The sequence below is a fragment of the Python bivittatus genome, unplaced genomic scaffold (assembly GCF_059951505.1).
Source record: "Python bivittatus isolate LINGU-HERP-01145 unplaced genomic scaffold, Pbiv_v1 ctg000700_np1212, whole genome shotgun sequence".
Classification (NCBI taxonomy): Eukaryota; Metazoa; Chordata; class Lepidosauria; order Squamata; family Pythonidae; genus Python; species Python bivittatus.
The window spans coordinates 43,254,231-43,275,677 of record NW_028277098.1 but is presented as its reverse complement, the minus strand read 5'-3'; the positions used below and the strand labels follow the sequence as shown (position 1 = coordinate 43,275,677).

Below are 21,447 nucleotides of genomic sequence, written 5' to 3'. Positions count from 1 at the left end.
TCAATAAACTATAGCTTAGCGCAATGGATAAACTAGGCCATAGCCTCTTTTAAGGTAGCAGTTGCCAGGTACATGAGCCCTGACTGTGATTCCCAGAACTCCAGATCTGCAACTCAGAGACTGGGTTATAGACACTGGTGGCAATGGAAGGTTGTACAACAATTCACCTTAAAAAACACTTCCACTTGTGCCAGTGGAAATATGCCCTATCCTCCATTCCCAGCTTTTGGAAAATGGAAGCTTTCTTTCCCTAAGTATAGTTGCATACAGAGAAGAGGGGAAGAGAAAGAAAAATGAGTGCTAGGGAAAAAAGAATGAAAAGTCTGTTGCTGTCCTTAAAGACAAATTAATCCAAGTCTTCCTTCCTGATTGTACTGGTACTAAGTGGTTTTTCTCTGCTTAGTTTTCATTTATTTTTCAAAGTTTTCTCTGTCTCTTCCATGTTACCATTTTTTTTTATCCAACCTTTCTTTTCTTCCATTCCCACCTCCAACATATCCTTCCCTCCCATGCCTCTGCTTCAACTCTCATTTCTAAATAATTGTCTTACCTGTTTCCCTCCCCCCGCCAGCTTTGCTGGGACTACTGCCCCAGAAATCTTAACTCTTTTCAAATAGAGCTACGCACTGCTTTATTTAAAGATTAATTCAATTCATACAAACAACAGCAACTGATGAAAATAGTAATTCAAATGGAATTTATTAATTCTTGGAACAGGATCTGGGCAAGATTTGGAGGTGCCTCTCTGATCCATCTTTGACTAGCTTTGCAACTGCTCTTATGTCAAGTTTTTGGAACATTTTGATGCAAACATTGTCATTTTTAGAAAGAGAAGAATTAATGAAGAAGCCAACCAGCTTTTGTGTGTGATTTCCCCCCCCCCCACCCCAAGATCTCTCCATAGTTGCTAAAAATTAATTGTAATTGAAGAACAGCTACTGACTAAAAACTTATCTGGAATTGCAGCACAAATCCACAGAAAAATTATTTTATTTGGATAGAAAATTATTAGACTGAATTAGCCATCTGTGACATTTAAATACACTTTATTAATTGTTTCCATAGATCCATCCAATTTCGAATATGCACGGTGTATAACATTTTTGACTGTAAGCCTGCCCCCAGTATCTTTTTTATGCCTAGCAATCCATTGTGATATATTACATATACATCTACAATATTAATTCTTCCCCCCAAAATACATATTTTATGTAAATGCATGCAGATTTACATAAAGAGCCGCATGATTATTCAAATTTCTTTCAGATGAAAAGTCCAAGGAAACTTCTGTAACCATGTCTCATAACCAAGTAATATGGACCAACAGTTTGATCCTTGCAAGACAACTTTTCATGTTTCTTTGAGATATCTACCCTTTGACAAATTCAAGAAGACTGTGGCATATCACTTATCTGTCTCCTCTATATTTCTGCAGTCAAGTCTGAAGCAAGTCCTAAGAATCTGAGTTGCTGTTGCAGCAGACACCAGGAAGGCGTATGCATATGAGAGGCTCCAATCCGATATCCAGTCATTTACCTGGCAGTAAGCCCCGATGAACTCATGCATATGACCACATTTTTTTTGGCAATGGCTATTTTAAATGATTAAAAATGTTTTGAAAAATACATAATGGCTTATACTCACCTTATACTTTCACCTCCTTTAAGCAGGATTTCCTAGGGGGTTGACCACACAGAAAACCTGTTTGAGCCTGAGTTATTGTGGAACAGATACTCCCTGAGAAACAATACCTCTTTAAAACCAGTTATAATTCTCTTGACAACTACCATCTGCATGCTGCCCACATTTTGTCTAGGCAGAAGGTGTCCCTTCCATCCTTGTCACTTTTACCCCCAAATTTGCTATTTTATGAACTGAAAAGAACAGTGGGATTTTCAAAATAAAGCCATTGCTTTGAAAAAGAGAAACTCTTTCACATGGACATACAGATCAGAATTACTCAAAGATACAAAATATAGCAACCCCCAAAACAGCTTTTTCAAGCAATCTCCTAATTGCTCTCTCTGGCTTCCGAGGACCAAACTAAATGGTGGGAATAGTTGTGTTTGTTGTGGCTGTTCTGTTTAAGGATATGAAAGAAGACTGGGGGTTGGAAGTGAGAGGAAATAAATCTGTTACATTTAATGAACCAAGGCAAGGTAAGTAGAAAGGTCCAGATCTCCTTAGCCCCTAGCCCAGCTGGCTGAACTTGAATGACCTCAAAATGCTATGCAGAGTTGGACCTGGTCAGTACTTGGATGGGACACCTGCACAGAATCCCAGGATTGTAGAATAAATTAGAACTAAGGCAGTGGTAAACCACTTACGTATTATTTCCAAGGAAACTCCATGTCCATGAGGTCACCCAGAATCAAACATGACTCAAGTCTATTTGACGCGAATTATCTTTACTTGTAAAAGTTACACCCAATTTTGTTTTAGTTGATCACTTTCTTTCTCACAACTTACATAAACAAATGAAGTTATTACCATCATATCCAGTCTGACACAGAAATATTAAAGCACATATATACTACTTCATTCTCAAATACACCACAATAGCAGTAGGCAATGTGGCATCCTCCAGATACTCTGGTTCTGCTACTTTCACAACCCCATGCTGGCTCAGGCAGATGAAATTTGGAACCCAAAACACCAGGGGCGGGAGGGGGCATCAGACTGCCAAAGGTGCATACTGGCACTCTACTAACTCTCCCTCATTCCTTCACCAATAGTACTTCACCCTAAGAAGATAAGCAACTACTTGCCGCACTGCTTTTAACACAGAAGAAATGTCAAATAAGTTACCCCAAGGTACTTTTAATATCTGCATTTCACTTTGTAGAAATGCTAAGGTTCTGTCTGACAGAAAATGACTTTGATATGGAGTCTTCATAAAGGAGATTCAAGTACAGACCAACAGAGTTGGCTTATTCATCCATAACAATGTATTACGATTTACCTTTTGTGCTCCTAATGATCTTAGATACTGTGTTCTAAAGTCTTTAAAGCAAAGCTTTGTTCAATTGCACAGTTCCCTCATCTAGTGTTCTTAGTAGTTCCTTATTAGCAAGCATCCCAGAATGCAAAACCATGTTTTGCATATTTTCTGCCTACCTGAAGACTGCAGAACCTGGCCAACCTCGTCTGGGCCCTTAAGTAAAGCAAAGCCCTGGTAAATATTTGAATGACACCAACTATCAGGGAATAAGACTGTACCAGGAAGCCAAGAAACATCTCACAAGAAAACGACATCAAATCATTTCCATGCCATTGCCAAGAAAATAACATGGGCACATCCACACAGGCACCAAAAGTCTGATTAGAAAACCTTACCTTCCTCCAAAACCTTCTGCTGAAGCTCTTATAACACTAAGCAACAATTTTAGGGCAGCAATTGCCTGAATCTTGCTTCTGCACAAATAATTACATTGCTCTGTCTTTTTAAAGCTGCCGTTATTGAAATATAAGCAAATACGTCTGCAACCCCCTTTGAGATTAAGTTTTCAAGGACCAAGTAAATGGAGTGCATCAGAAAATCAAAAGGGTTGTATTGAAATGAGACACAGAAAATGTGTTACAAGAAAGTAGGATAAAATCCAAGCTTCCAGGGTAAGGAAGGAAATGATCAGGAGAACAGGAAAGCCATACTCATATTCACCCACGACAACGCACCAGTTCAAGCAAAAGCTTAACTGTCAGCTTTCCAAAGGGGAAAGAACAATTTCTCCTACTTCTCCCCACTCCTGCATGAAGAAAGCACTCCCCTTTCCATGCTGCAGGGCTTGGGATAGGAGCACAAGAGTAGTACAGAGAAGTCTTCTCTAGCTTTTGTGTGTGAATTGCTTGAGTTTTTGTTCCTCTGAAAGGACTGCAGAAAGGAAATGAAGGTTTACAAGATTTGTATTTACTAGAGCTACAAATCTGTCAGCAGCTTAAAGACACACACACACATTCACAGACTTCTTTTTCTTCTTGCAGGGGTGGAGCTGGGGTCAACACAGGAGGACAAAATGCACTCAGAGGCCAACCCACAACTAGCACAGCCAAAGTAACAGGTCCCACTGCCCTGAAGCAAAATGGTTTGTATGTGTGTGTGAGAGGGAAAATACTGGGGAGAGGAGAGACTTACACATGTTGTACAAAGGTGTGTACTTGCCTTGCTGAAATATAATGCTTTAAAGTCAGTCAGCCAAACAATGCTCTCAGAGATGCCTCTTTTTCAAATCCTACTGAAAAGAAGTGGTAGAGTAAAGGGGGAGAGAAGAGGAAGACTGGAAGGGAGATGACTCACTTCTATGTCACCAGCATCGCCACATCCGTTAGCTAAGGCTGTTCAGTCATTTTTAAACAGGGTGAACAAGAGATGAAGAACCATACAATTTGCCTCTAACAAGCAAGCCATATCAATAGCAGCAAGAGCACATATGCACTTCTGAGTTAGTATTCTAGCAATCAGAAGCATAGCTTACACCACCCACAAGAGAGTCTACCATATTCATATGTAAGCTCTGCCTCCCACATGTATTTCCTCTCTCCCCAAACAAGCACATCCAGCAACTGACTTATCAAATCGTACATTTCAGCATACAAACAGTTATTCTTGGCCTTCCTCAAAAAGAAGGAAAGGGGAGAAAAATCAAATGAGGCTTATCTTCCATTGCACTTGAAGCAAATTGTCAACATAAATTTAATTAATTAATTTGGCAGAGTTTAATTAAACCTCTTCTTCCTGACACCCCCACCCCCCAACTCCAAGGCACTTACCACAACCTATGGGTCTTCCCAACTGAAACAGTTCCTAAATTTAGAGACAAAACTTTGGAGCTTCTGTGGAGTGAACTACATTTTGCTCTGTTTTTTCAAATCGGCACCGCATGTTGTGAGGTGGGGGTAGTGGGGGGTAACGTCTGTTTCCATTTGAAACTGTCAAAATTAGCATGCAGTAATTAAAAATCACACCCTTTCTCTTAATAACCTAACCAGCATGATACAATCAGGTTGTGCCAACTCTTTAATCTAATTGACTAATTACAGATTTTAATTTAGTCAGTTACTGAACAACTGTTGACAATTTGTTTTCATTAGGGACAGACCAGGATAAATATTTAGGCTCCCCAATCACAGAGACTATAGCGTAAGCGCTTTGCCATGACCTCTGGTTTACTGCTTTGAGGGTTTTGTCAATATCAAGTAAAAAAAGGAGCAACTGCTTTCCAACAGCCATCTATTCTTGTAGCTCCTATGCAGTTCAAATAACCCTTACCTGAAGAACATGAGTTCATTTGGATGACAAATAGGAACCTGCTTCAAAGAGACAATCAAAGGTTTTAACGCAGCCCAATCTTATCCCAAGAACACAGATGAATGAGAGTGTTTTAATAATGCATTTTTTACTTTTCCATAGTAAAGTCACTGCTACTGGTTTATCAGCCAGGGATTAAAATGAATGAAAAGTGATTCAACCAAAGTTCATTTTTAAGGACAGGATTTAACATGTCTGAGTGTCTACCTTGGAATAACTGGATAGCAAGATTCTTCCCTCTCATAAAAGAGAAAATTCTGTAGCTTCTTTCTCAAACAACATGGCTTGTGAAGGGACATAGCTTCATTTTAAAACACACATGCACACACAACTGCATTGTTGTTTTAGACTTTGAACATTTAACAAGGCAATACTACAAGTCTCAGGCATATTTCTCCTGCATTCTTTTTAAAAACTGTTGAGTTAAAAGACATTCTCCTTATACCATCCTCTTCCTAGTGAAAAGGAGGAACCCCGTGAGGGACAGCAACCTTTTAAGGACTAAGCCGACCACAACCTTTTCGCAGCAGCTCCCATGTTTTGCATCTGTAAACTACCAGCCCTCCTCTTGTGCTGGCATACTAGCTTTCAAATTAATTTCCTGCAGAACCACAACCACCCAGCTAAAACACTAGGCAGGATAGGGATTAAGATTCTCCTGCAACTTTCTCCTGCTCTCCACATCCCTATGAGTGGAATATACCTGAAGAACGGTGGAAATATATCAATGGCTGGGAACCTATATCACATTTAAACCCAAATCAAACTAAAGTATTGTTTAGCACAGTGAGAGCTCAGCTCATGACTGCAAGCACACTTTGCACAACATATGTACAAAGAGGGAGAGGGAAATGTACAGACACTGGAAACACTGGAGCTAAACAAAGCTTGCATGGTAATATAATCCAACAATCCACATTGTTGTGGGTTTCATTGCTTTCATGAACGATGCCAGATACATCTGCCCTGAACACTTAATAAACTTTCAAACCCCCCACATTTGTCTACCCTCCTCCAGTAATATCCTTTACTGCCCACTCGCTCTTGACATTAGGAAACACATTTTGAAAATTTAATACAAGACTATCATAATTATTTATATGCCACTCTTCCCCAGGACTATTCCCAAAGAGTTCAAAGCATATTAAAGAATATCCATCTATACATCAATGAAAAAAATAAGAAGAATAACTACAATGTCAGTAAACAGACCCATAATAAAGAACTATCCGTTTACACAATACCAAATGAAACAATACAAATAAACTGACTTGATACAAGAGCTCTGACTTGAATAAAACTTTACACAGATATTAAAATATGCTATATTCAAGGTCAACTATATCTGAAAGGCAACATAGGCTTCTCCAGGTTATCTGACGAACACAGATTCACATCCTCACTCACTTGCCAGCCCTCTCTGGACCTTTTTTTTCCTCCCCTTTCCCCATCTCTAACTTGGGGAGGTAAGCATATCAAGTCATTAAAGCCACCAACTTTGATTGTGTACTCAGCTGCTTACTACCTGTTTGACTGATATTAGCACATTAAGCCAAAAACTTGATCTTTCTTCAAGTACTGATTAACTAAGGTTGTAACCCTAATAAGCTCTGTGAACAGAGACTTACTTTTGAGTAAACAGACATAAGAATGCACCAATTCTCTCCACAAATTATGTTGCATCTGCTGGACAAAGGACTTGTGTTTAATTTTGCATTTCTCCCTGCAGTGATGTGAATAGAGGTAGCTTGGGCAAGTAGATTCTGGTTTATTCTCAATCTTTCCCAGACTGGAAAATATGGAAAATATCATCCAAGCAAGTCTAGTATTTACTAACTAGCACTCTTATGCTTCAAACAAAAGTGCTTTATACGTGTCTAATAAGACTGCTATCTTTCTTCCAGCATTTTCTACCTTTCTCCCACCACCAGCACTTCCATGGGTATGGGGCAGTGTGTATGCTAACGCATTTTGTGTGTCTACCAGCCACCTAATAAGCAGAAGCAGGTAAATCTATTCCCCTACAAATATGCCCAATTGTGGCTTTAAAAGGGTTGATGCAAAACAAAAGAAAAACTAAAATCAGTAACAAAGTTCTTAAATACTTCCTTTCACTTTTTTCAAACCATGATCTGTTAATTTAAATCATATGTTTTTCATTAGGAATAATAAAGAACAGCTCTCCATTCACTTGCTTATTTATTTCATGCTCACTCCTAAGTTTTCTTTACAATAATTTCTTCACTTATTTGTCAACAATGTCAAGTGGGTGTGAGAGTTACCCCACAGATTACTTTTTTTGATATGGAGCTTGTTCTCCACAGACAACACGCAATGGGGGAGTGGTACTCAGAAGACCAGGTGGAACAATTCTTCAGCAACTGCCAAGGATGTTAAGGCAAACACTAACAAGATGCTTTGAAAGTCATGGCTCCAATATCATAGATTCAATCCACAACATTTTATTGTCAAGTTTCCTTAGTAACATGTTTCAAGAATCACTCTGCTAACCTTCAGGGGAGTCCTAAGGAATTCATTATATCGAACAAAACTGGATACTAGTCTAAATGAAAAACATACTAAGAATGCACACTAGAAAAGTTAAAAAAGAGTTGCAGTCTCTTTTCTCTAAACTTTCTTATCCCTTATATTTAAGCCAAAGGAGAAACCAAGACCAGAAAGTGAAATTTGAAACTGTAAAGGGAAGCCCCAAACTCCTTGCTATGAACTGTCTTGTGTATCTTAAGGGAGTCATAAGAAAGATCAACTCATTAGTCATGGTACCTTGAAGATCAAGAAGTTGGGAAAAGAAAGGATCCTCTGATTTAAGGCTAAGTAAGGCCAGTTTGAGCATGATGACAATCCACACATTATTCAGATTTTAAGTGGGGTGGAAGGGGTTGTTTACCCCCTTAAAAAATCTTAAGGTATGAAGGGCAGGATAGGGAGAAACTCAGAGAAAGTTTCTATAGTTGTTCCTTCAAGGGTTCTTATTAAGCCATAAATAAGGCACAGCCATATTAATCCAACAGAAATAGGGGCATGACCATTTAGCACCGAAATTATATTTTCCAAGCAGAAAGACTATTTTAGTTGAAAACTTCAGAATTGTTTATAAGAACTAAGTTACAGTTTGCACCTTCTACTCCCACACAGCATCTGTACCAGGATTAAAACTGAACATCCATTTAAATACCTTTCCACATTTTTCATGAGCACCATTTTTTTTTACTTGTAAATCAGCTAGTACATGCCTCAACCAGATGAACAAGTATATAATTCTGAGTTGAAAAAGGACATACAAACTATTTAGCAGCGCAAAAAATGGGAATGGAAAATCATCCAAGATCATGCTTTAGCAAAGCAATATCTGCTGCTGATAGGGGAGTGCAAAACCTATTGTTCCTGCCGTGGGAGGTTTTGCACATACCTAGTTGCTGATATCTGCTCTTAGTAAATGGAATTAATACAGCACTTGTTAATTGTCAAGACTACCATACTATTTTCAACTGAAACTGATCTCCAGAGTCATGACAGCTATGAGAATCTGAAATGCATGTGTGTTTCATGTCATGGGGGGAAGAACCATTCTAAAGAATGTGATTCTTGTCACGTTCTTCTAGCAATTAAAGTTAAGTCGTGTAGAAAAAAAATATTTATGTCACACCTACTGCTTTTGCATAACTGAGGCAAGGAATTATTTATATTATAATTAAGTTTTCTGACATAAAACACAGGGAGGAAGGATTTTTAAAAAGGCAATGATATCTAATTTCTTTTAAATGCTATTTTTGCAGAACCCAGTAGGCAGACTCCAGTCCCCACAATCTCTCCCAACCTTTATAACAGGCGGCTGCTTTAACTCATTCTACAGTTGCATCTAAAAGGCCCTAATTTTCATTTTTTAAAAAATAAACATCTAAACTATAGATTTTGGAAATTTACAATAGGTATCTAAAAGACACAAATTACCAAAAAGACAGCTACTTCTGGAGATCTCTACCTGCTGTCAAGTGAAAATATCATATGTTGACATCAGTTTTGACTTTTTGTATTCTCTCAAAAGTTCCACTCAGAGGAGCCTGCACAAACAGAATAATGCTACAAAAAGTACGTAGCGACAGTCAACTAGATTTAAGTTCATTTTCTGTAGCTGGAGGCCAAAATCGACTAAATTGGTTCTAGTGATCAAGTTTTCTGCAATTCCCCATTCTGTGTATTAGCTATTTGACAGAAATTCACTGCGGTATTTAAACTGGCAGTCATCACAGCTAACTCAAATTGTATTGGCTTTCAGAGTGTTGAAACGGTGAACTGCAATCATCAATCGGCCAATTCCAAGATAACGTGGTGGTTGAAATTCCCTGTCATGCTGTACAATCCCTTTGTAGCTCACTAGTTCAGAAGATGCACAATAAAACCTGCAACAAGAATGTCTGGCAATTCTACCACAATGAAATACGAGTGTGCCTATGGAGGGGCTTTGCCTAGAAGCAAGATAAAGGCAACCATGCCAACAATAGTAACCCTCTAGAGAGAGTATAACATTTTCTTTTGGAAACACACAGAAACACTGAAATTGAAAGCACATTTTGGATCCCGTGTCTCCCACGCACCCACCCACCACCCTTTGACAATTTTGCAAATCACAAATCACTGAAATACCACATTAAAAACACTAGAGAGTTTTTCTCATCTCTACTCTACTGAAAGATACTGAGATAAATGGAACTAAATATTAAAATGGGGTGTATCATAGACAACTTCAAATTAGCTTACATTTCAATAACTAACCAATGTGTGATTTTTAAACATCTGAAGTAACCAAAATGTAAATTAAGAGTATTTTTGTATAGTCAACCATGAAATCAGGAATCTTTCTGGGTCTGATTCTAAGACAGTGGAAGCACCCTGACTGAACAGGGGGGCGTGAATTTCTTTGCACTACTGTACTTTATCTTGGCAACATCCAGATTTCCACCTGTAGGAAAACTTGTTCCCTGATTCTCCTGCCTGTAGCAAGCAGATACAACAAAGTGCAAAGAAATAAAAAAGTATTTATTGCTTTCCATTCACAGGGAAAGAGTGAAGTTTTTTTTTTCCAAAGCATAGTGACTGCCCATCCCTTTGGCACACGGTTTAGGCAGTGCTTTTTCTCCCACTGCATCTTGCACTTCAACCACAAGAACAGTTTTCTAAGTACAGGTCAACTATCTGAGAAAACTCTTATGAATAAGAAACACACGGGCAAAAACCAACCTCAATAGTGAATGTTTTTGTTGGAGGGTTTAAAGAAAAAAAATTAAAAATGTTCTTTGGGGAAATTGCTTGTTGCTCCTGCTGCTTCTATTATCATATATTTAAACTGGGAAATGAAATGGAAGTTTCACAGCATGCAAGTCCTGTTATAGAAACCTCTAATGAAGCATGATTTCCCATTCTTTGAAGGATGTATTCCCCAGGCCTACTGATCTAGAGAGATTTGCTTCTTAAGCATTCAAGTGGCCACATCTCAACTATAAACAATGGGAAAGAAGCATGCAAAGAAGTGATGCCAGATTTTCAATGCATTTCAATATACCCAGAATACGGAAAGTGTTAGGTATTTTTTCAGTTTTAAGCACATTCTTTTTGCCCTCAGTTCTCTTATACCAGGTGATTTCCTTGATAAAGTGTCTCTACCAGAGCAGAGAGTAGAGAACACTGGAAACACCTGAAACATAAACCTTTATATCGGGAACCATGTGTCTCTACAAAAGTAATGGGATAGCAATCAACCATTCATGACTTTTACCCATCATTCTGGCAATCCATAATAGCCATTTAGTTTGACCACATCCACGGCAAACCCCTCCCACCCGTTAAAATGATTTTTAGACCATAAACAGCAACAGTTGTTAACACATTTCACATCAAGCATCCTTTCAAACTTCCACCTTCTGCCATTCCAAACCATGCAACCAACTATTCTCTCATATAGTTAGAAACCTTTCTGAGTGGGTCACTATTCATTCATTCATTCGTTGACAGTTCAAAAGGACCATGCACAGCGCTTACTCTACCCACCTCCCTATGGTGGTAGGGGCCAAGAGCACATGGAGAAAAAAAAAAAAGATCCTAGCTGTACATTTGGCCAATAAGCAACTACCTTGTAATCCAAGGTTCTGATTAGCCAGGCATAGGCAAGAACCATACGCATTTGAAACCTGATCCAACTTCCCTGGGAGAAGAATAGCCTGGGATTATAAATCTCTTCTTGCTCCTCCTATTCACCAGAAATTGCCTTTTCATCTTTGTGTCCTCCAAAACCAAAGGAACACTATCTCTGTAAGAGCAGAACAATCCTGAAAATAATTCACAGTGGATGGAAACAAAACTGCCTCAAATGTATTAGCCTATCTGTATTTTATGTGGACACAGCAGCTATAAAACACATGGCAAGGTTCTTAACATGCTCCTATATTATAACTTGCTTGAAAAGGTATGTGTAAATACATATACACACATATAAACGTATACGCCACCAACCTCCTGATGGTATATAATGGCAAGCACGCTACATATTGCCTGTTGGAAAGTATTAATTCTAGAGAGACGTAAAAGCATCTTTACTATTTGAAATATCAGTAACTAAAGCCAAGACAGTTATGAAAATACATATTAACCATATGTATTTGTGACCAAGAGGGCTTTAAAAACAAATAGTATAGTGAAAGGATGAGAATGGGAAACAGAAAATCTCCTTATAATAAAATTAAAAAGGTAAAGTACTTAGAAGTATTACAAAACTGTTATTATACTGAGAATTTTAAAAACCTCAATGAGGATTGTATCTATTTGCTGTAAGCTTTAAGCAACATGTATTAAAGAAGTTTATGTGAATCGTCTAATACACTCTTGCCTATTATTAGAATTATTACCAAGCTAAAAAAGATTAATTTCTCTAAATACAGTAAATCCTCAGACACTAAGGCTGCTAATGTAGCATTACTGTATCTTGCATGCCAGCACTACAACTCTACACCTTATGCCAGCCTTTCCCAACGTTACATCTATCAGACATGCTGAGATAGTAATCATCAAAATTCCTAGCCAACACAGCCAGGAACTGTGAACTCTGGGAACCAGAGAATGTAAGGGTAGGAAAAACTGCCTTCTGCTTTGCATCCTATTGGATTTCCTACCACAGCCACAATTAAATATCATATTAAGCAATTCCTTCTTCCCCACTCCCTGTTTTTTGTAACATCTTGATTGCTGAACAGCTCTAGAGAACTCAAAAGCTTGCATAAATTTGAGTGGTCATTTGACCGGCCATAATAAAGACAGCAACCATCTATGAATTTCTGTTTTTCTTTTTCCCAATTAACTAAGAAGTCTACAATTTTTTAAAAAAATATTAAGTCATGTTGCATAAGGAATAGCTTTTAACTCTAAAGTACCTACAATCAGCAGATGACCTTGAAAAAAACCAGCAACCAAACATGGCTGATTTGCTATTAAGATCCTGGTCCTTACATGTAGCATGAAAAGCTGAAGGAAGAAATACTTTTTCAAGCATAATAAAAAATAAACTCTGATGCTTGCAGGCTCTTTACACAAACAGAAGTTAGGAAATAAAAATGAGGTGGCCATCGCTCAAGGGAAGAGGCTTGCCCCAATTCACTAATAATTCTAAAAGCAACAGTAACCTTTTTCCCAATCATATAAATAGTCAGTATTTATTCTAGGAGAGAAAAACAAATATTATTCCCCAAGATCTCTTCAGATTGGAGTCTCCTTCCTACTGCTGGCACTGGAATTGTTTTTTTACCCAACAGGATCACCAAATATTCCAAGGCTGAACATGTAAGGAGAAATCATGGCAATAAGAAGATGGCTTGAGGAGATCTAAGGGGTTTCCTTGCCCTCTGTAATAACAGCCACTCTGCTCCAGCATTGTTTCTCCCAGAAATGCAGAATTGTAGGGAAGGATTCTCTTGTCTTCTGTTACTGGTCAGAAAACTACTAGTCTCTTCTATTCAAAGAATATCACTAATAGACAATCAAAGCTAGATACATATTATATACTGATTTACAAATTTACCACTTTGTTCTGGCATTCTCAAACTGATTTTCCTCTTCCCACTACTTCTCATCCTTGGTGTGTATTGTCTTTTTTTGTGTATCAGCCTGGGGCCTGTGCCTTCTCTTCTGACTGAGGTGAGACACTTCAGGATACTGTGTTCCTCTAAACAACAAGATAAATGTATCTAAACACATGTTTGACCACTTTCTCCCTTCTCAGGAAATTGCTTTCAGGAAATTCTGTGGGGGAGAGACAAAGGTTGCAAACTAAAGCACATTTTTCAAAGACTCCATATCTGAGGGCTAAGTTGAGTGTCGCTGTCCCTTCATTTTAAAATAGGACCTAGCCTGTCAATTAGTACATGTCATTGCAGTGCACACACTTCTTTAAACAGAAGGTACTGTTTCTTCATTAAAAAAAAAATCAGAAAAACAATTTCTATTCTCTGTTGAATACAACAGTCCCTTTAGGAATTTTGTCAGACAAAAAATAGAAAATCAGATCCAAGGCTAAACATCTATAATTTTTCTAAGAGATAGAGTCATATTCTCAAGATAGGTGCATCAAGAAGGGTTAAATTAAAGCTATCAATTGATAGGGAAACGGGGAATTCTTTTTTTCCAAAGGGTATCTTTCAACTCTGAAGACATACCAGAACTCATTGCATCCATGGGGGTTTCTGTGAGTAACTTTGAATAACCTGTAAGGATTCTCCAACTTCAACCAGGGAAGTTGCACAAATTATGCCATTCTTTCCAAGAAGCCCTTCCTTGGGGAGTTGGAGAGTGAAAGAACCAGATGATTAAGGCAATTCTATGGATGTCACTAGAAATTAGGAAACCGTTTCTACCGGAGTCTTGACTTAAAACTCAGGCACAAAAATGACTGAAACTAGTGAGTCCTCCTTCCAAGATGAACCACTTTTTAAATGAGGCTGTTGTCAACTATGTTGCCAAACTCAGTTCCTCCCGCCACTCCCCAATTTCTTGCGCTGCATAATATTCAACGTATTTAACTTGCTGATGAATCTACTTTAACAAATTAACTTTTTCTTTCCCTTTGATACTTATTCCTTTACCACTTCTACATGTTCCTGGGGACGGTGTCCTCTGCCATCACAGGTAAGCCAGAGACCAACACATCAGATAAGACAACAAGTCAAAAGTTTATCTGGGACAGTTCACTTGGGACAATGCCCCACCCAACAGGATAGTCAACATAGGATATTTCAAGCGTCCTCCTTCTTGGGCTATGTTGCTGTAGACAAGTTCACTTTCTGGATCTCCAGTCACCCCACTTATACCAATTATTTAATTCCAGGTAAGAACCCATTTATGGCTTCATATAAGGACAGGGGAGAAAACTAAGACATGCCTCTTAGGTCAACCTCTGAATGCATCACCTAGGCCTCTTGAAAATAATTTTCCTTTTGCAGCTAGTTTGTAGTCATCCCCACGCCTATTAAAAATTAAAGAAATAATGAAGTCTGCATTGCAGTCTTAAGGGAAAGGAAAAAATCTTCATATTGCTATCTGGAACAGAAGCTATTGGCTCTCCTGAGGCTGCAATTCTATGCATACTTAGCGAGGGGTGGCCCCACTTAACACAATAGGATTCACTTATGGATAAAAAATGCACAGGATTGCACTGCACAGCAGCATTCTGATAAATTCTTAAATACTCACAGGCCTTGAAGAGTTTTTAAAGATTTCCTTCTAAAGAAAGAACAGACCACATTCAAATGCAGGCCTCTATTTATGTCAGAGGTTTGCACATTAGATTTCCTCATGATAAATAGCATCTCTTTCCTTTTCCTTATCCTCCATGCTCCTAGGAAGACACATGACTCTGTAAACAGATCAATACGCTCCACCTTAAAGTATTCAAGAGAAGCCACTGAACTGGATTCACATAGCTGTGACTTTATAAAACAGTATTTAAACATCATCAGAATGGCAGTGGTAACACCCTTTTCTCTCCCGACCTAGCTGCATTTGCTTTGGAACAACTGTAGCAATCAAAGTTTATTAACCAAGGGATAACTTTTTTACTCACGTAATCATGAAAGGCTTTTGCTTCACTTGAGTGTTCACAAGTATCTCGCCTTTCAGGAGCTGCACAGTAAAGGTCCCAAAATACACTATAAAATGAAAGGAAGAGAGGAACCAGTCATTAATACTTATACAATATACATCCCCAGACATACAGTGGTTTTATCCAAATGAGCCTAATGGTTCAGAAACAGTGGTACTCCTCAATCTTGTTCGACCTTTACTCAAGGAGCAGCAAACATACCACTTTTGTTCCACTTGAGACTTTCACCTTCAACTATACCCAACTAAAGAGAGACAAGATACCCATTTAAATACGCAAGGTTTCAATGTACAGTAGAGTCTCCACTTTAAGAGCCTATTAACTCTGTTTCAACATTTCCCTCCCCGCAATATTAGAAGGTTAAGTTTCCTGTACCAGAGTTGGACCATACTGCTATTTTGCCACTGCAGTCAAACAGAAGTTTATGTGTGGATCTATTGCATGTTCCATGGTGCTTTTAATCACCCTCTTGCTGGAAATAGAGTATGTCCAATTTGAATTGTCATATTACTTTATTAAACCTGAACATGTCCCACTCCACATCAGCAGCTATCTTCTAAACCGGACTGCAATCCATTACAGATGTTTCAGTTTGACATTCAAGACCATACTATCAATACAACATTGATTTCCTCTTCTGTCTTGAAATTGGCACATATAAGCATTGTCATTATACCCCCCCCATAATAAAATTCAGAATGCATCCTCTATATAAACAATGCTAATTTACAGAAACTTTATAGTATCTAACATGAGCGTAACTAATACTAAGTAACTCAGGTTTAAATACTCAGTTATCCATTAAGCTCACATGGATACTTACTATTTCTCAGCCTAACCTATCTCAAAATGACCAAAGGGGGCAGGGGGAGGAAAGGAAAACCAGGTATGCCATCTGGAGGTTCCTGAAAGAAGGGTGGGATATAGACATAATTCATAACTTTGGCCTCCCAGCAAATAAGTCAGAAAATGCCCCAAGTGCTCCTGTGTTATTGTCTTTCAAATACCAAAAATTCCAGGTGCTAATACTTTATTTTCTACTTAGCTGTCCCCAGTAGTGAGTGCATGGAACAATGCTATGCAAGAAGGCCAAATACGTAACAAACTGGGAAACAGTTCCCAAAAATGTTTCTTAAGCTACACACTAGGAGGAGAACCTCATGAAACTTTCCTATTCTGTGGCTGCAAAAGAGCAGGCCACATTTTATCTTTGTGTGCCACACAAATCAGAAAACTGGACAAATTCCTTAAACCATGGTTCGGTTAACTATGCAAGAAAGTAGTCTTTGGATTGAGATTAATGTGGCCCTATGATACCATATGACTATCACTCAAGCATCCTCAGAAAATTGGGCTATCTGAGCAACATGTGTCCCTCAACTGTTTACTATGTCTTAGATGTGATCTTCAGGTGCCAACCACGTAACCATATATATGTGCTGGTAGCAGCATTAACACATAATAACTGCAGTAGATGAAAGAATTCTTCCTAGAATCAATAGGATTTACATTCAAGAAAGAAGATCTAGACCAGGGCGTTAGAAATGTTTCTATCGCTCAGCATCGTGCTACAAGTTGTATAATTGCTTCAGTCACACTGAACTTGTCCACTACGCTACCTCTACCATGCATGTGCACTCACAAAGGAGAATCTTATTGTCAAAAATTTTGGAACAAGTTTAAGATAAACTGGCAACACGTCTCAAACTTTTATAAATGGAGCTAGTAACCTAGTCACCAGATTCTTTTTTTTTTTCTCAACTAAACATTCTGAAAAGGCATGATCTACAAAATACCAGTCCCCAATGAAAAGGCAAGTGGAAGAGCAATATATTTTACATTCATAAAGGCTCCACATATCATCTTCTTGTTCAAACAAAACCACTAAATAACCTTCTAACAATAACAAAGCTTCATCTCTTAAAAAAAATTTTTTTTTGTATAACATGATTTCTAGTCTGAGGATACAAGGTCGGAGAAATTCCAAAAGAACCACAATACTGTTCCCAAGATTCTCTTCAATACTTTTTCAAGTAACTTCTACCTAGGCTGAAGAGACAACCTTATACTATAGTAATGTGTGTTTATTAACATAAAAATGTAAGATCAAACCAAATGGTTTGCTTGGGATAGTCTTCCCTCCACAACACTTCCAATTAGTCAAATAAAGAACTTTTTACTAGGAAGAAGAAAAAGAAGCAACACTCACCACCACCATGAATGTAAAAACCCAGGAGGCTCTCCTAGTGTGATGTTTTTTTCCCATCGGATCTGTGAACAGCAAAGGATACAAAGAGGTTTAGGTCACAGACCTGAAGAAAAAGATGCTGTTTTCTTCCACTCTTGCTGCTACCCCCCCCTTCCCAAAAGAGCCTCTGAGGCCAACTAGCAATAAATGGCAAAAGGTGATAAAAAATTCAAAATGGAGGCCACTGTGCCTGCTTTCTGAAAACAAAGGCTATCTAAGGGGGGGAGGGAAAGGGGTCAAAAGTAAACAAAGTCACTCACCTCTGATAAAAACGTCTGTGCTGATTTCTGTGCTCCTACGTGCAGCAAGTATTCATAGACATACAAAGCTAACCTGTAAAAAGACAGCATTAAAAAAAAAGTGGCTGGGGAGAAAGAAGGGAAAGTCGCGGGGGGGGGGGGATAAGCAAGAGGACTTCATGGAATTGTTCCACGTTCACACCAAGCACCCTTTTCTTAAGAGGGAATGAATCCGGCTTACCACCGCGGCAGTGGAGGAACAGCACTTCCTGACCTGCCTCTAGCGCACCCCGTCCCACCTCAAAGAGAAGTTGAGAGCCGCTCACTGCAGGGCACAAAATGCAACTTCTCTCGGCGCATCCCCCAAAGGCAGCCCAGCATCCTCAGGAAAGCTTCCTGCACCCCGTTAAAGTCGGTGGCGGAATGGAGGGCGGCCTTTCTTCACCGGCTTCTGGAAGAACTTGGGGATGCGAGACTGATCCCAGAGGAGTTTCTCCCCCCACCCCGCGCGCCGCTGCCCACCCCGCGCCTAAATCCTCCGCTTTTGCCAAACTTGGAAACTCTAGAAGCAAGGTAGGAAGCGAGGCGGGCCAAGGAGAAGACAACCAAACGCGCCTTGTCTGGACAAAGCCTTTCACCCTTCCACTTGCACAGACGGACAACCACGCCAGACAAAAGGACGATGCAAGCTTGCATGCGTTCCTCCATCATGTTTTTACACCCGCCGCCCTTTGCTTCGAGACCCGTTCCCCGAATCGCGAAAGCCGTAGATCCCCCACTGAGGAGACTCTTCACCTCCCCCCCCATATCTCAGCCTCCATGCTCTTCCCTTCCAGATGCCCCAACTCCCCACAAGACAATAAAGGAGCGAGAAGAACGCCCGCCTGAAGAAGCCGAGTCTAGTTCCCCGAGGTCCCCTCCGCTGCCTCGACGCTTACTTTTCCCGAGCCTGCCCATCCGAGGGCACCGCCGAGCCTTTGCCTTTCGCGAACATGGTCCGCAGTAAGAAAGAGGCGAAACTAAAGCTGCTGCCGCTGCCTGAAATTCTCCGATGCTTTCCCGTCTCCCAAACCTCGCGCCTTTCCTCCGCTGGAGCTGGCTCGGCTTCCGCTGTCGGTGCACCGCTCGTCCTGGTTGCAGCTGTCAAAGCCCCGGCCGCGACCCCATCGCCCTGCCCCTGTCCTCGGCTCCTGCTTCTTTCCCAGCTGCTCCTACCGCTGCCGCCACCGCGGCTGCCCCCGGCTCAACCGAACGTGGCTACACTAGGGATAGAACGCGGCGGGCGTCAACGTTCCACAATGGATACATTCCCCGGCCAATCGGCAGTCTGCGGGGGGAAGGGCTGCTCCGCCCTCGAACAGAAAGTTTAAGGTGGCACCAAGGGAGATGTTGCCAGCCGGCGCTAGGCGAGGAGAGGCATCCTTGGGCTGCTTCCTAAAGGACCCTCCCGGCGGGGAGGGGGCCCTCGCCGCTGCTGCCGCTCCTCCTCCTCCTGCTGCTGCTGCTGCTGCCTAGGGGCTGAGCTGGGACCTCGCTGCCTTTCTTACCCGGCTCCCTCCTCAACCCAGGTACCCTTCCCTAATCCCAGCCTGATCGCCAGACGCTCTCTTTTTGCATCCCTCCCGATTCACCTTTCCCCTGTCCGCTTCCAGCCTCTCAAGCCGTCTTCTGAATCCGCATGCCGTTCTCTCCGGCCACGCACAGTTCCCACCCCCCGTTTGCCCTAACCGCAGCTGCCTCTCGCTCTTCCCCCTCTGTGCTCACCTTCCCTTTCGCCCGGGCTCCCCTCCCTCCCGCTCGCCCGCTTTCTCTCCCCCATTGCCTTCCACATGGCTGTGCTCAGCGCGGCCCGAGCAGCGCTGCCATGCTCGAGCCTCTTGCACCACCGCCGTGTGCTCCTCAGCGGAACCACCAGGCGCTGCCGAGAGCGTGGAAGTGGGCGCACCCCCCCATCTTACTCGGAAATCCCACTCCGTTCAATGGGGCTCATCTCCCAGGAAACGTGGGCATTGAGAGGCGCAGCCGGAATGTTTCTAGACAACGCTGGATGTTTTGGAAAGGGGCCTCGTGGTAGCCCTATCGCCATTTATATTTTTGCAGCCTGCTCGGAAGAGAATCCTGTGGAACTCAACGGGACTTAATTCTAAATAAAAATTAACGGGAACGTGCTGTTTAAGCATTTAAATGCTCCATTTCTCCCCGCCCCCAGCTCGTTTGGTCTTCCCAGGCTATTTTTGCTTCTTCCACGAAGGGGGGTGGGGGGCCGCAATCTCGCCCTCCTGCTCTTTCTGAAATCACTAGACGAAAATGTTACCGTGTTAACCATAAACTTACTCAAAATGCCTCAAAACGGAATGCCCCACCTACCCCATTTTTGTGGCTTGCTTTACTGTTTTTGACGGGGAAGAAGATCGATCAAGCATGGTCCCTTGGCATTTTTTCAAATAATAATACATTTTGGAGGTCTTTAAATATGCGACTTACAAATTATACAACCTCAGAGATGAATTTGTCAAGGGCTATGCCTACACCCAGGAAAGGCGCCTTGGTTCCTTGTCACAATAACTCACCATTTCCCCTCCCTCTTTATGAAGTACAGGCGCCGATTTGCGGTTCATTTTTTTTCCTGAAGCCTAAAGTTAGACCCTTTTAAGAACTGGGAGAATTTTCTCTCTAGCCTCTCTTTCTGCCCCCTCTCCCCCGTCGGTATCTTTCTCTTTAAATGTGATATAACCCGTTTGCTACTGTCCCTTTAAAAAAGACAAGCTGAAAAAGCTGTGTAAGAGCTGATTGGTTGCCTGTTTTGATACATCCTTAGGGGGGACTAGAAACTGTTCGCCTAGGTTGATTTTTTTTTAACTGTGCTGTTCCAATAAACAAGTAACGCCCCTCCCCCTTACATGCCTATCACCAAACAATTAAAGGCTAGGTCAGTGTCCTGGGGAAAAAAACAGTGGAAGAAGGAAAACTCAGCCCCAGAGTTAATATAAACTACAAGCGCACACACGCCCATTAAAGTTCAGCGATATTGTTCACAGGGGCGTTTTTTTTTTTAAAGAAGAATCTCCTAAATGTAACAAAAATGCTTTCAGGGATCTGTAAATATATCTTCAGAAAGCGGTTTTATCTAGGGTTGGATTTTTTTTAGAGTAAAGCCCCTTCTTTTCTCCCAGCCCCTTCGTCGCGCCCCCCCCCCCGCCCATCAGTCTCCTAAGAAAATGATACAGCCCGAAGCTTTGTAGTCGCCTTGATTTAATCTATGCCACGCATGGTTGCTGAGGCTTCTAGCGAAACGTAAAGGAAAGCCCAAAAGAGCTGCAGAGCAGTCAAGTCTGTTGTAGAAAGTAGCAAGTTTGAAATAAGGTTTTTTCTTCCCGGTAGGTGGCATGGAATACATAGAAGGGGAAAGGCATTCTCTTTAGACCTCTTAAAATTGTTTCCAGCCATTTAAAAAAAGGAGGGCGGTGTGAGCCAACAATAATTAAATTAGTTT

General features: G+C 40.8%; 1 protein-coding gene across 5 annotated transcripts in view; it reads right to left on the bottom strand.

Annotated features, from left to right (window-relative positions):
- SSBP3 (single stranded DNA binding protein 3) overlaps nucleotides 1-19,235 on the bottom strand; it is a 178,904-nt gene extending 159,669 nt beyond the window's left edge. The window contains exons 1-4 of one of the 5 annotated variants that reach the window (XM_088128545.1): nucleotides 18,893-19,235; nucleotides 17,976-18,048; nucleotides 17,677-17,738; nucleotides 15,429-15,513 (exon numbers count right to left, since the gene is read on the bottom strand). In XM_088128545.1, the coding sequence (XP_087984671.1) occupies nucleotides 15,429-15,513; nucleotides 17,677-17,738; nucleotides 17,976-18,048; nucleotides 18,893-18,948 (276 nt within the window). In that variant the 5' untranslated portion in view covers nucleotides 18,949-19,235. Of the gene's footprint in view, nucleotides 1-3,336; nucleotides 3,511-15,428; nucleotides 15,514-17,676; nucleotides 17,739-17,975; nucleotides 18,049-18,892 lie in introns of those variants that run through there. The other 4 variants (XM_088128547.1, XM_007423903.4, XM_007423904.4 and 1 more) reach the window with 4 other exon arrangements.
- Between the last annotated feature and the right edge of the window lie 2,212 nt (nucleotides 19,236-21,447).